At 56.1% G+C, this 12932-nt stretch overlaps 1 protein-coding gene across 1 annotated transcript in view; it reads right to left on the reverse strand.

Moving 5' to 3' along the window:
* Positions 1-12481, reverse strand: part of LGR6 (leucine rich repeat containing G protein-coupled receptor 6) — a 67473-nt gene extending 54992 nt beyond the window's left edge. The window contains exon 1 of the mRNA XM_042887150.1: positions 12291-12481. Coding sequence (XP_042743084.1) covers positions 12291-12481 — 191 coding nt within the window. The remainder of the gene's footprint in view (positions 1-12290) is intronic.
* Between the last annotated feature and the right edge of the window lie 451 nt (positions 12482-12932).

The following is a 12932-nucleotide window of genomic DNA, read 5'->3' on the forward strand; positions in this document are numbered from 1 at the left end:
CCAACTTAAGTGATTCAATGATTCTGTGAAGTCAACATCCAGGGCTGCTGCCACGGTACCCCCAAATTAAAGGGAGCTCTCTCAGCCAGTCTTGACATCTGATGCATCTCCCTCTTCCCTCCTCACCATCCTGCTCTCCTTCTGCCATGCTGTAGCATTTCTCAATGCCAGAATGCTCCTAAGGACCAACATCAATGCATGCAGTGCTGTCCTTGGTGGTGGGGCTCTGAATTTGCTCTCTGTGCATTTCCTCTGCTAAATGAAGAGCCGTAAGAGAAAGCTCCACTGCCTTCCCTACCAGCACAGCAACAGACAGAAGGGACTCAGAGCCGCTGCACGAGGAGCCCAGTGTCCATGCCCTGCTGCATCTGCTGTGATGTATCTGCCTACAAGTCCTGCGAGGGCCACTGGGCTGGGAAGAACTGCTGTCGGTGGGGGAAGCTTGGAAGTGTTGTGATCCCTGATTCCAAGCATGCTGCTGTCTATCTGTGGGACGACTCTCTGGTCCCTCCCTTAACTTGGCCCATGAGACCGTTTGGAAACAAGCGGGATTGGGTTTGTGGAGACCTTGCTGCTGAACCCAAACCATCCAGGCAGCAAAAGGTGAGAGCGCATTGCTGCCCAGTCACCTCCAACACTCGTCAGCAGAAAAGCTTCTGAACTCTGACCGCACGTTTTCTGGCCCTTGGCCAGAGCTGCCAGAGCTTTGCTTTCAGCAGAAAGTGCCTTTTCTCCAAAAGCAGCAGCCCTCGGTTCTGCAGGGTTTCAGCTGCTGTCCGGGCTGGGCCTGCAGGAAGGCTGAGGGCTTGGCTGCGGCAGCGCAGCTCCCATCCATGCCAGACCATCCTTCCGTTCAGTCTGAGTCTTCAAAGGAGTCTGCGCCATTAATTTTGCTGTCTTCCCTACCACAAGCTGTAAATCTCCTGACAGCAGGGAGAAGAAAGCAGCGAGCCCAGCTCTGCACAGCTCTGCACACAGGAGGATGCTGCAGCAGCATGGCGCAGCTCGTCCTCCTGCGCTTCGTCCCGCGCCGCCCCGCAGCTCCTGCCCGCAGCACCTCCTGCCGTGAGCCCACACCTCCTGCTCTCGCTGTGCTGATGGTGTCACACCTCAGCATCTCCCCTCAAGTCCCATCCTCCCTCCCACCAGCGCTGCTCCATGCAGCTGGCTGCCATGGTTGGAGAGGAGCATCTTCTGGAGAGCTCGCAGCCCGCAGCTCCCCGCTGCAAAGGCAGGATTTTGTTTTTCTGCTCTGTACTCACTAGACAAAAATGTCACGGCTTTTCCCACTTTTTCTATTGAGCTTCCAGCATTCACCGCAGAGCTCTGTCCCTTCTCACCCACATGGGGCCCTGCAGAAACGCCGCTGCCCTCAGCCCAGCACCTCCCAGCATCACCTGCCACCAGAGGCGGCTGCTGTTGCTGTTGGTCACAAAGACAAGAACGGCCTAAGGAGGAACAAAATGAAAGGTCCGCCTGGCACTGCTGCCTCCGTGCAAAGAGCCATAAAGACGAATCTTAAGGAGAAAACCTGCAGTAAGTGCTGTCCTCCATCCCACCACAGGGAAATAAACTTGGTGCCATTCACCGTGCTGGGCAGTCACTGCCTCCTGCTGTGCTGGGGCAATCACCAGCACAAAACAGAATGACCCGATGGGCTTCTGGTGGGGGAAAGGTTTTGCTTTGCCAGATACACTGATGGGACAGCAGAGCAAAACTCAGCAAATTGGCACCCATTTTTCCCAGTGATCTGTGGAGGCAAAGGCTGCAAAGCTCAGAACATCGTTCTGTTTTCACAATATCCTTTGGACAACATCATCCTTCATCCAGGCTGACACTCTCAAACACACTGAATTGCTTGAAATCCTTTCAGACAAAACATTGTCTTCAACCCAGAACAAAGTCCCCCATTTTCAGCTTGTGAGGGCAGCTGCAATAATTCCTCCTGGGATTACTTTTTTTCTGGCTTTCCAATTTGTCCATCTCCACCTAGAAAGGCCACTAAGGAGAATACAGGGAACCAGTGAGAGGCTACTGAGGCTCTACGAAATTCTCATGGTGTGTCTTTCAGAACAAAGGCAAAGCTTGAGATTCAGCATTTGTTTTCTGCATAGAGAACTCACTTCCAGCGTTAGCATCCTTGTCACATCGCAGTCACTCTGGGTCCCACGAGGAGCCCCGTCTCAGGGCCGTCTGAGCTGCAGGTGCCTCCTGCTGTGGGGTTCGGTCGCTGTGAGTCCAACAGGGTTCTGTCTCAGCCAGGAGCTTTGGTTGAGGGTTGGAAGACGCCATTCAACGCGTCACAGCTCAGCTTTTCCAGCGGAAATTTGAGACGTCCTGGCACAGAGCGCGATGTTCTGAAGGAAGTGTTCAATTTGGGGAGAAAAATGCATTTTTCCATTAACAAAGCCCTGAAAGAGAAACTCCTCTCTCCCTCTCCCATGGGCAGGCGTCAGCCCGCGGCGCTCAGAGCTCTGTCTGAGAATGTGATGGCAGAACAGCGTGCTTTGGGGCCAGCTTCCCTGCAGGCCCCTCGGGGCAGCCTGCATCTCACAGCACAGCGGTACCAGCAGCTCCTGACTTCACAGCTGCTCTGTTGTTGAGCACCACGACCCCAAATGCAGCACTGCATGGAAACCGTGCAGCACAGACATCCGTCAGAGGGTCTCTGGCTCAGGATGGACCGAAGGGGAGGAAGCAGGAAATGTGGAATAAAGCTCATGCGAAGTTATTGTTGCTTTGGCAAGGTAAGGGAAGTGGGGGAGGTGTTGGTGGGGCCATTGGTTTTGCAGCCATTTCACAGCCGTTCCCACATGGCGAGAGCACCCTGCGCCCACCATAGGCTTAAAGCCCCCAGTGAAGCCAAATGCTGCACGGAAGGGTTTTCCATCATGGGAACTGCTCCACGAGCACCAGCAGAAAGAACAGCAGGGGAGGGGGTGGCGGAAGGAGCATTTCCCTAAGCTCCAAGTCAAAGGCGCTTGGAACCGGCCGGGGCAGAAAGGCAGGACCTGCCCGACCAACCAAGGAGAGAAAGGACTCAGAAGCAGTGCTGAGGGCCAATTCTCCCATTTCATAGATCTGCTTTCTCTCTCATTTGCTGCCTCTTTTCCGGGCTCTGGAGCTCGAACCTTAGAGACCACGTATTTTGGTGCAGAAGGCGCTCCAGACCTCTGATCCTGCTTTTTAACCCCGCCGGTTCCAGCTGAGCCAGCTGCAGGAAATGCACCCATTGCCCTTGATCTTGGAAATTAGATGGCAGCTCAGGTATTACAAAGCTGTCCCTCAGAAGTCTTGTAATTTGGGGAGAGCGTCCCCAAAGGATGAAAAGAAAGGGAACTCTTGGACCAGAGGCAGACACCGTGTGACTTTTGGCCCAGCTGATGCAGTTGGCTTGCAGAAATAGAAAAAGGAATTCTGGGTTTCTGTAGAGATTCGTTAGATCCCTTTTATCACAATAATCCAGGACAACAGCACTGCTTCTTTCAAGGGACGTGAACCAACCCAGCCATCAGAGCCGTCACAAGGTGCCAAATTAGAGAGGTGAAATCCTGACGGCTCTCCACCGAATCCCTGGGCTTCACCTCCCCAGAGGCAATGGAAATGAACTCAGAAATCACAGACTTGGCCACGCCAAAGACAGTTAGTAGGTTTCAGCGTTTTATTAGCTTCATTAACTTTTATCACCAATTAATTAAAGACTTCACCAAACTTCTCCCCATTCCTGGAATTACTGAAGGGGACGTTTGAAGCTCACCACCGTTTGGATGCCTCCAGTGCACATGTCTGCATCTGGGCCAGGCGTGGGCTCCCTTCTCAGTGCCACAAAGAGGGGCTGATCCTCCTGCTGTCAGCTCAGCCTCCCTCCTCCTCCTACTGGCTTTAAGGAGTGGGTAAATGAAGAAGACAAGCTGTGAGGTTAGGTTAGGCTTGTGCTATCTGGATGGCTGGGGACCATTACCCTGCTTCCGAAGTTCCCACTGTTCCTTTCACTTCTCTGTGCAGCTCTCTGTGCCCACGAGTTGAGGTCTATCAATGCTTTCACTCTCTGTTCCATTAAATTACAAAGCAGCAGACTGGGCCAGGCTGAGCACTGGGATTACAGTCCCATCTGGAAAAATCAAAGGAAGTCTTTAAAGCCCAGCCAGATTTTCATTGTCAGGAGTCTCCAGCTCCATCAAAGGAGAGGCAGTCTAGACAAAACACCTACAAACTCCACTCTGAAAAACTGAACCGTTGTGGTTTCTGGGGAGGGTGAAGGGGCTTTCACAATTTCTGCTCAGATCAACCAAATAAATTACACCTTTGCTGCTTTGAGCTCTTCCACTCTTTCGTGAATCCCCACGAAGAGACTTTTGAAAAACCACTCCCCACCTTCTGGTCTATTCAGTGATCCTCCGGAGCGTGAAGTCCAAAAATCAGTGCATTCTGAGGAGATTCACAGGCAGCACTTCATTGCTTTGGGAGCAATCCTCACTGGAGAACTCCTGGAGACCTCCTCCTCCTCCTCCCTCATTCCAGCAAATGCCAAAAAGGAGCCTAGGACACATGATGGCAGATAGAAGCATAGACTCATAGAATGGCTTGGGTTGGAAAGGACCTTAAAGATCCTCTTATTCCAATCCCCCACATTGCCAGAGACAGCCCCAGAACTGCAGGCATCCTTTGGGCTAATTAGAGCTGCCTACTGCCTTCTCTCTGTCTCTCATTTTATTAGGCATGGCTTCTGTAAGGAGCATCCCAATCTTAGGGAGCCCATCTGCAGCAGTGCTGCAGCTGGATGGTAAATAATGGGACGCTCACATTGCCATCCTGAAAGCTTCCTGCTCTCAGCAAACAGCTCCTCAAGAGCACTGAGCTGCCTTTCCTGTGGCAGGGATCTTGTTTCTTTCCGGAAAAACACTCTGCTTCCTTTTGTTCTGTTCTCAGTGGTTGCTTTAGTGGAGAAGCTTAAACCCTACTAAGCCACAACAGTAGGGATGTAACGCGTGCTCTGAGTGTGTCAGATGGGTTGCTGCAGTGTTTTCTCCTTGCCCACCTTCTTACGAAGAGCAGCAGACTCAAAGCACTTGAATTGGCTGGAAATGAGGAAGCTGCCACACGAGCAGCCACTGCTGGCAAAGCCTCAGCCATCACCTCCATCGTGGGGGCCAGGAACTCCTGCACGTGGGTGCACCATGAGCACTCACACGGGCAGCGCTAACACAATTAATGCCCACAGTTAATGGTCACAGCACTGACTCAATGTCTCCAAGATAATTCTGGATGAGATGAGGAATGAGACAGGAACACAAAGTGCTGGAGCAGATCCACCCCACCCAGCAGCTGCCAAAGCGCCCTGGCCGATAGGCCTCCAGCCTCTGTGTTGGGCTGCCCACCACAGCCGTGACTTCCAGGGCTTGCACCTCCCTCAGCAGACTGCGAAAGCCAAGTCCCAGCACCGTGCAGGATGGGTGCAGAACATCCTGAGGGCGTCAGGCTGTCTGCATTGGGTCACCTCCGTTGGCTGTAATGAGTGACCTTCCTCTGTCCCACACACGGTGCCCTCCAGGTAGAGAAAGAAACTCACAGACAATGTTGTTGTTGCTGGGAATTTTGGAGTAAAAGCAGAAATTTTGACAGCAGAAACGAGTTTGAATGTCTGTACTTCATGGAAGTTTGGGAGCCGTGGCATCTCTGCTGGTGGTGGCTGCGCTCTGAGCAGTGCTGTCACACTCCAGCAGCGTTTCAAATCCTCCCCCCTCTATTTGTATTTTTTTGACTGATGCTCTCCAGTGCAAAACTGCTTGTCTGCATCAGCTGGAAGCTGAGGTGTGGAGGGTTAAGAAGCAGGTACAGGTCAAAGAGTTGGAGAACAGTACCTGGAATGAGCAAATACCAGAGGCAGAACAGATGAGACAGACTCATCTCTAAGCAGATCCGTCTCCACATTTTTGTAGGAGGCAGCAGAGCCAAAGGAATGCACAGTCTGCACACATCAGTAATAATGAATTGTTCCATTGTGACACTTAATGGGAAGAAGGTTCATTAATTACAAGGAGCTTTTACACAGTGGGGGGTTTAGCCTGGCTACAGCCAACATCTTTGGGCAAGCCCAATGTTCCCTGATGCTCTCCCAGCCTGGGAAATCATAGGCAGAGCTTATGCAAACCTCCCATCTCTGGCTGCCATACGCTGGACCGGAGCCTGCGTGCTCCGTGCTGCCTGCACTCAGCTCCAGCGCTGCCCCACCGCCCCGTCCTGCTGGGAGGGCAGCAGAGAGCCGCTCCATGCCTCCTCGCACCGACCCGCACAGCCCTGGCCCTGACGCTGCTCTGTGTGAAGAAGGGACCCCCGGCAGCCACGTTTGCTCCGGCTCCCACGGCTGCAGAACATGGAAACCTTTGCCTGCAGCTCGCGCTCCAGCTCCGCTCCCTCCCCTTTCGGGTGCAGATCCAGTGACCCCAACACCTGCGGCCCCATCTCCTGGGCGAAAGGTGCTGAAGTGTTTGGGGCACATCTGGAAGCCAGATGCCCTGCAGGTGACTCAGTGGCACTCCCTCTGCTCATGCACTTCACCTGTCCTGTCCAGACAAGTTGCAGCAGCGTGAGCAACAACTGAAAGCCAGCAATATCCCAAGATGACACCAGCTGAGAGCCCATATGGGACACGTCTGCAGGAAACGGCCCTTTCTGAGGGACAGCGGTGGGCGCTGCCCGTGGAACTCAGGGCACACAGAGGTGCTGCTGGGAGGGAGCGGGGCAGGGCTGGGGGCTGAGCCCTCCTGCTGGGCACTGGCAGCTGCGCAGTGGTCAAACTGCAGTGGCTCTCCAGGCTCCATGGCTGCTCTGGTTTGGGTCCATGCCCTGTTCCCTTGCATCAGATTTTACAAGGCACGTGGAGCAACAAAGCCAGAACACAAACATTCTCAGGAAGCCGTTGTGGTTGGGCTGCCAACAAACTGGTATCTGCTATCTGGTGGCAAGCTTTGCTTGACAGCACTGCATGGCTGTACCCAAATCCCAGTGATCTCCATTTGCTCTGCAGGTGAAGTCTGCTGGGAGTGCAGCATGGTCCCAGGATAGGTCTTTGGATCCATCCATCCACCGCCATCAGGCACAGCTGTAACACTAAGCCTGGGCATGGTCCTGGCTCTGCTGCTGGATGTGGGGGGACCAAAGAGCACCCAGCTCTGCTGCTCAGCACCACTGGGGCTCTGCTCCAGCTCCCTCCCCTATGCCCCATCCCCAGGCCCTCCTGAGAGCCACCACTTTGTACCCACAGCCTTATTTGGGTATGGCAGCAATCAGAAGGAGTGGTGAAAACGTCCGATGTCTTTTATTTATTTACTCATTTATTTTTCCCACAGCAGCTTCTCTGGAACAACTCCTCCTGCAGACAGCCTGCAGAGCAACTGAGCTTTGGGGAGGGGGTCTGCATGCAGCCCTCCTTCCATGACAGCCCCACTGCTGTCAGTGCATGGAGCCAACCTGCCCCACTCCCTCACCCAGACTGAAACTTCCTTAAGACACTTCCCATCTTTCAGGATCTTTTGGTGCTACTTTCATCTCCAATCCACATATCACAGCCCTATAATAATAATAGCAGTAATAATAATAGCAATAATAACAGCGATAATAATAATACCTTCTGCACGTATGTAGCACCTTTCATCCGAGGATCTAAGTCACAATTACAGCCCCACACATTCCTGTACATTACAGCCCTATAATTCCAAGACTCCTCAAGTATCCAGACTTCAAAGGGAGCGTGGATTTCCCCTCCAGCCCAGTCACAGTGCCCAACACGTCTCAGAGGTGTTTCGAAGGTGTCTTGGCAGGAGCTGGGGAGAGGCAGGAGAGCTCCGAAGCCAAAAGGAGCCTTCGTGGATTCCTTCCTCCCCTTTCCTGGCGCTGTCTGATCTCCCTGGGAAGTCATTGCAGCCACGGGACGTTGTGGGGTGCCGCTATGGGGTGGGTGCTGCTGTGAGGCAGCGCGTGTGCAGTGGGAAGCAGGCAGGCAGGAATGGCACTGGGAGGCCATTGGCACTGGGTGACATCCAGGCCAGGAGCCCACATGGTGAATTTCTGCTCCACTGAAGAGAAGAAAGGAGTGGAGACGGCGTTGTTCTCAGTGAAAGCTCTTATAAGGGCTGAGAGATTTTCAAGTAACCCCGAAATTCTCCTTTTGGGTTCAAAGCAAAACATCTCAGGGATATCCAAAACAAGTATGATTTGTTTTGGTTTTGGTTTGGTCTTAATTGCATGGGAAACATGAAAAAAAATCCATTAGTTTAATGAAAGCCAACCTTTCCTCCTCCTTTGTTTTTTTGTTTTGTTGTTTAATCAAAGAGGTGAAATGGCTGCTATTTACACCTGTGCGTTCAGGGCGCTCAAAGCAAGGCAGCTTCCTATAGCAAACAGGTGACCTTGAAGAGGGGCTGCAGGAGCTCAGGCCGGGCTGCTGCGTTCAGGGAGCCGTTCATGGAGCTCACCTGAGTGCGACCGCGGCACAGCGGCACCCCGAAGGCTTCACCCAGCCTCCTACCCGAGCTCCCGGTTGGGATGTGGCTGCGGGTCCGTTTGCACCAACGCCCCACAGCCGACCCCAAAGGGGTTTCCCGTCCTCTGCGCGGCTCGGGGAGGGGACAGCCCCGTCCGGACCGCTCCGTGGGACTCCCGGCAGCTCCTGTGGCCGGCGGGCACGGAGGAAGAGCCCAGCGCTGCTCAGAGCCTCTGCTGCTCCTCCTCCCCTGGGCTGAAGCGCTGCTTCTGCGCCCGTAGCGCCGACCTGCCCGGAGCCGAGGGGGAGCGGCGGGGAACGGGTTAAAGCAGAGCAGCAGAGGGGGTTCCCCGTTACCGGAATTCCTTCTCGTGTTCTCTGTGAGAAATAGGAGCTGAGTTTCTGCCTGAAAGCCCCAGTGCCTTTCCCGCAGGTTTCGTGCATGCAGTTAGGAAAACTCGCTGTGCTCAGGTTGGGAAGTGCCCGGAACGGAGAAGTCTCTGGAAGCTGTCCCGTATGGGGTGCAACGACACCCAGAGCCACCGCTACACCGGTAACAGCCCGGGGAAGGCAGCCCGCGCCTCACCCCCCCGACTCGGCAGAGATGTTCCTCTCCACGCCCCGGCGGGTGATGCGCAGCCCGCTGAGCGCTGCGCTGCCCGGGCATCGCGTTCCATCTGAATGAGGGGCAGCGTTACTAATTGGTGCCTCACGGGGATGCCGAGCGCTGGAAAACTGTTCTGTCTCCCCGGGGCCTCCGCTGTGGGTCCCGAGGCAGCTCACAAAGAAAGGAAGGGGGTCCCTCAGCAGGGCGACGGGGAAGTGCCGGGGGTCTCACAGCCCCACACGGCCCCCAGGGAAGCGCCGTGCTTCCCTCTCCCTCCTCCACCCTCCCGCTGCTCCCTGACCCAGGCAGGTGCAGAGGGGGAGAGGCGTTCGCAGCTCCATCGCTGCCTTTTGGCACCGGAGCCTCTGCCAGAATCAAAGCGCATTTCAAAGCAAACCCTAAACTCCTTTAATCGCCAGCGAGAGCTCCTCCTGCGCAGATCTAAGGGCCATGAGCTCAGTGTTTTCGTTGCCCGGGGCAGATTTATGAGCTTATTCTTCACGGAAGGGAGGGAGAGAGGGGAGGCTGTGGCGTATTGCTTAGCCCGGGGGGCGGGCAGGGAGGAGCGGGGTTGGGGGTGGGACGACTCCACGGGCTTCGGGTGCGAGCAGAGACCGCGATGCTGAAGCCCAGAGCGCGGGGAGGACGGACAGCAGCTCCTGCTGCGCTCTGTTAGCCGTGCGCTCGCGCACGTTCGCTCCGTGCTGCCTGCATCAGCGCGCTCCTCACCCCCTGCAACCCAGCCGGCAATTCCTGCCAGCTGCGCAGGGCTGACTGCTCCCACTCCTGCAGAGCCGAAAAGGGGACACTGCTGACACCCTGCGCCCAGGAAGCCCCGCAGGGAACGGCTCTGCACCTGGGGACTGAAAACTGGGGAAGGGCCCGGTGATGATCTGCAGCGCTACGGCCGGCTGGGGACTCACGGAGCTGCACGGGGCCCAGCGAGACACAGCAGAGCCCCGAATGGGGCCGCTGTGAGCACCGTTGGACCCAAACTGTTCTAGCTGATGGTACTGAGAGGAGAAAAGGAGCAGAGCTTGTGAGAGAGGGGCTGGGAGATGAGAAGAAGAGACAGGGAGAGCCTCCAAGGACCTGCAGGTTTCCACCTGGTTGGAAATTCAGTCTTCAGCTGTTCCTTTCCTCCCAACCCCCCACAAAGAGCCAACGAATCAGTACTGACCACCACCACCAAAATCAACAGAACGTGCTTTAAAAAGGCCAAGATGTTTTGCCACGATGATTCTGCAGTCCCACAACGTGAACATTAAACGGCTGGCAGGTAAACGAGCAGGTGAAAATATGGAAATGGAAACTTCAAAAAGAGAATTTGAGGGAAGTGAAAGCACTGAAATAATCTCTCAATATTTTTTCTATTCCATCAACTCTGGTCGGTCACACCAAGCATTTCCCTCCCAGGGAAACAACGTGTTCCATCCCCCCCCATCAGCCCCTGGTGCAGCTCTGGAGCTGAACGCTCTGCCGCGCCCTCGCTGCCCCGCTCCATCGCCCTGCCTGCAGACCCCTCACAGCTGCTCCAAATGTCTCTGCAAAGCGAGAAGGGCCCCGAGAGCCCTTAAATGGGGATGAAAGATCCGCGAGAGCGGTCAGCGCTGTAACGGGGTCGGGTCCTTAGGAGGTATTAGAGACGCTCGAAACGGGTGAGGCAGCAGCAGCAGCGCCGTCCGCGAGCAGCTTCAACCAGCGGAGGTCTGTTTTCACCCCGCACTGCCCTCCCCAGGGCTGGTACCGCGCACAGGGGCGGAGGGGGCCGGGATGTCCTCGCAGGCAGCTCCCATCCCCCGCGCTCTCACCTCGCCGCCGTCCAGCCCCGTCGGCCCCAGGACGGCCCTCCTCTGGCAGCGGGAGGCGGAGCTGCGGTGCTGCGACCGCATCCCTCGGTTCTCCGGTGCCTTTGCAGGCTCTCGGCTCTCCGGTGCGGCGCGGAGATGCGGGGCAGCGCCCGGCCCCGCAAGGCGGTCGATCCGCTGTCAGAGGCGCCGTCTGTGCGCGGATTCCCCGCCCTCTGCGCACCGGGAGCGCCGATCGGCGGCGGAGGCTCCGCGTCCCCGCAGCCCCACAACCCGGGTAACGGGGATGGAGGCAGCGGCTGCCCGCGGCTCCCAGAGCGGGGGAACCTCGTGTGAAAGGTGCTGCGCGGTCCGCTCTGCTTGCCTCGCACAGCTCTCCCTTCACACGATCTATAGCAAAACTCATCCTTTCCTGCCCTGACTTCTTCCCAGCTGCCCATCTGCACGGTACAAAAAGCGATGCCCTCGGGTCAACGGGAGCTCTCGCCGGGCCCCAACGGCCCAGCCGTGTTTTGCAGAGCCCCTCGTGAACTCGGAGTGCTGAGGAGGACCCGGAACACCGGGATGCCACACCTGGCCACCTGTCCTTCCTCACACACAGCAGCTTCCAGCAGCAGCACACTGGCTGGGGAAAGCAAGGTCCTTCCCGACCTGCTGCGCTGCACTCTGCTGATAGAAGCACCAAGCATCCTCTCACGGTGCACCAGTGCTCAGCGGTGTGTCCCATCCCCCGGTCAAAATGTGGGATCCTTCCCAGCCCACAGGACACCATCAGACAGTGCTGCTGAGCCCAGCTTTGAGGCTCCCCCAATCCCTGTGGGAGCGGAACCCTTTGGGGTATTCATACCAGAGGGGATGGGAGACACAGAGAGCATTGAGAGCCTTTAAATCCTTCCAGAAAAAGAAGAAAAAAAAAAAAAAAAAAAAAAAAGTGGGCGAGCACCTAAAACACCTGTAGGACTTCAGGATTGATTTCAAAGAGGCAATTTGGGCACAGCTGATGGCCAGCACAACTCAACCCCAAAAGCTGTGAGTTCTCACACCTGTGGAAGCGTTTGACAGGAGGGGTCCTGGAGCAGCTGGCAGTCATTGCGCGGCACCAACGCTCCGTTGTGCTCTCAGACGATTCGGATCCGCCCAGCAAAGCAGCCCCGGAGCAACGCGTGCAGAACGTCGTGGTGCAAACAGCGGAGGGGCGCGGGGGTGGGGGGAAGGAAGGGGTGCGGGTGCCTCTGCTTGGCAGCTCCTGGAGGAACTGCTGCCTTTCTTTATTTTCGGCCGTTTCGTTTTTGTTTCCAATTTGTGTGAAACCTGGCGCAAAGCTCCGAGCCGGAGGGTCCGAGAAAGCGGCGCAAAGGGGAAAAAAAAAAATAGCAGCGAGGGCTGTACTTACAGGTAGGCGGTCAGCGGGCTCAGGGCGGAGGGCACCTCGGGCAGCCCCAGCTCGGAGCAATCCACCGACAGCACGATGCCGTCCTGCTCGCAGTGACACTGTGCCGGGCACGAGGGCGCAGCGCCCGGCTCCGCCGCTCGGATGTGGGCGCAGCACGCCAGCAAAACGCTCCAGAAGGTGAAGCGCTCCATCCTCAGCTCGCTGCAAGCAGCGGGGAGCCGACGGGGATCCACCCCCACCCTGAGAGCTGCACCGACGGGACGCCCCGGGGCGCTCCGTCACCGCGCACCCGACCTGCGGCAATGGGGAGAGCGGTGGGGATGCAGCCGGGGAAGGGAAGGCATTGTTGGATGATTTTGGTTATTGGGTTTCAAGGGCTGGGCAGGGGCGTGAGGCGCTCCGGTGGGAGGAGTCAAACCTTCTGCTCTTTCCCTCTCTCTCTCTCTCTCAGAGCTGGCAGAAATTTCATTCAAAGGGAAGAAAGGGGAACGAAAAAGGAAAAAAAAAAAAAAAAAGAAAAGAAACCTCGACAAATAAAGCCGTGTTCTTGACTCCGGGAGCAGTGCTTGGTCTGTAACAGAGATTTTTGTGAGAGAGCAGTGCAGGAGAAGGCAGAGCTGAAGCACCAACGGGGAGGCAGCA

This window comes from Lagopus leucura, unplaced genomic scaffold (assembly GCF_019238085.1).
Source record: "Lagopus leucura isolate 7727_CA_CO unplaced genomic scaffold, USGS_WTPT01 Super-Scaffold_100073, whole genome shotgun sequence".
Lineage (NCBI taxonomy): Eukaryota > Metazoa > Chordata > Aves > Galliformes > Phasianidae > Lagopus > Lagopus leucura.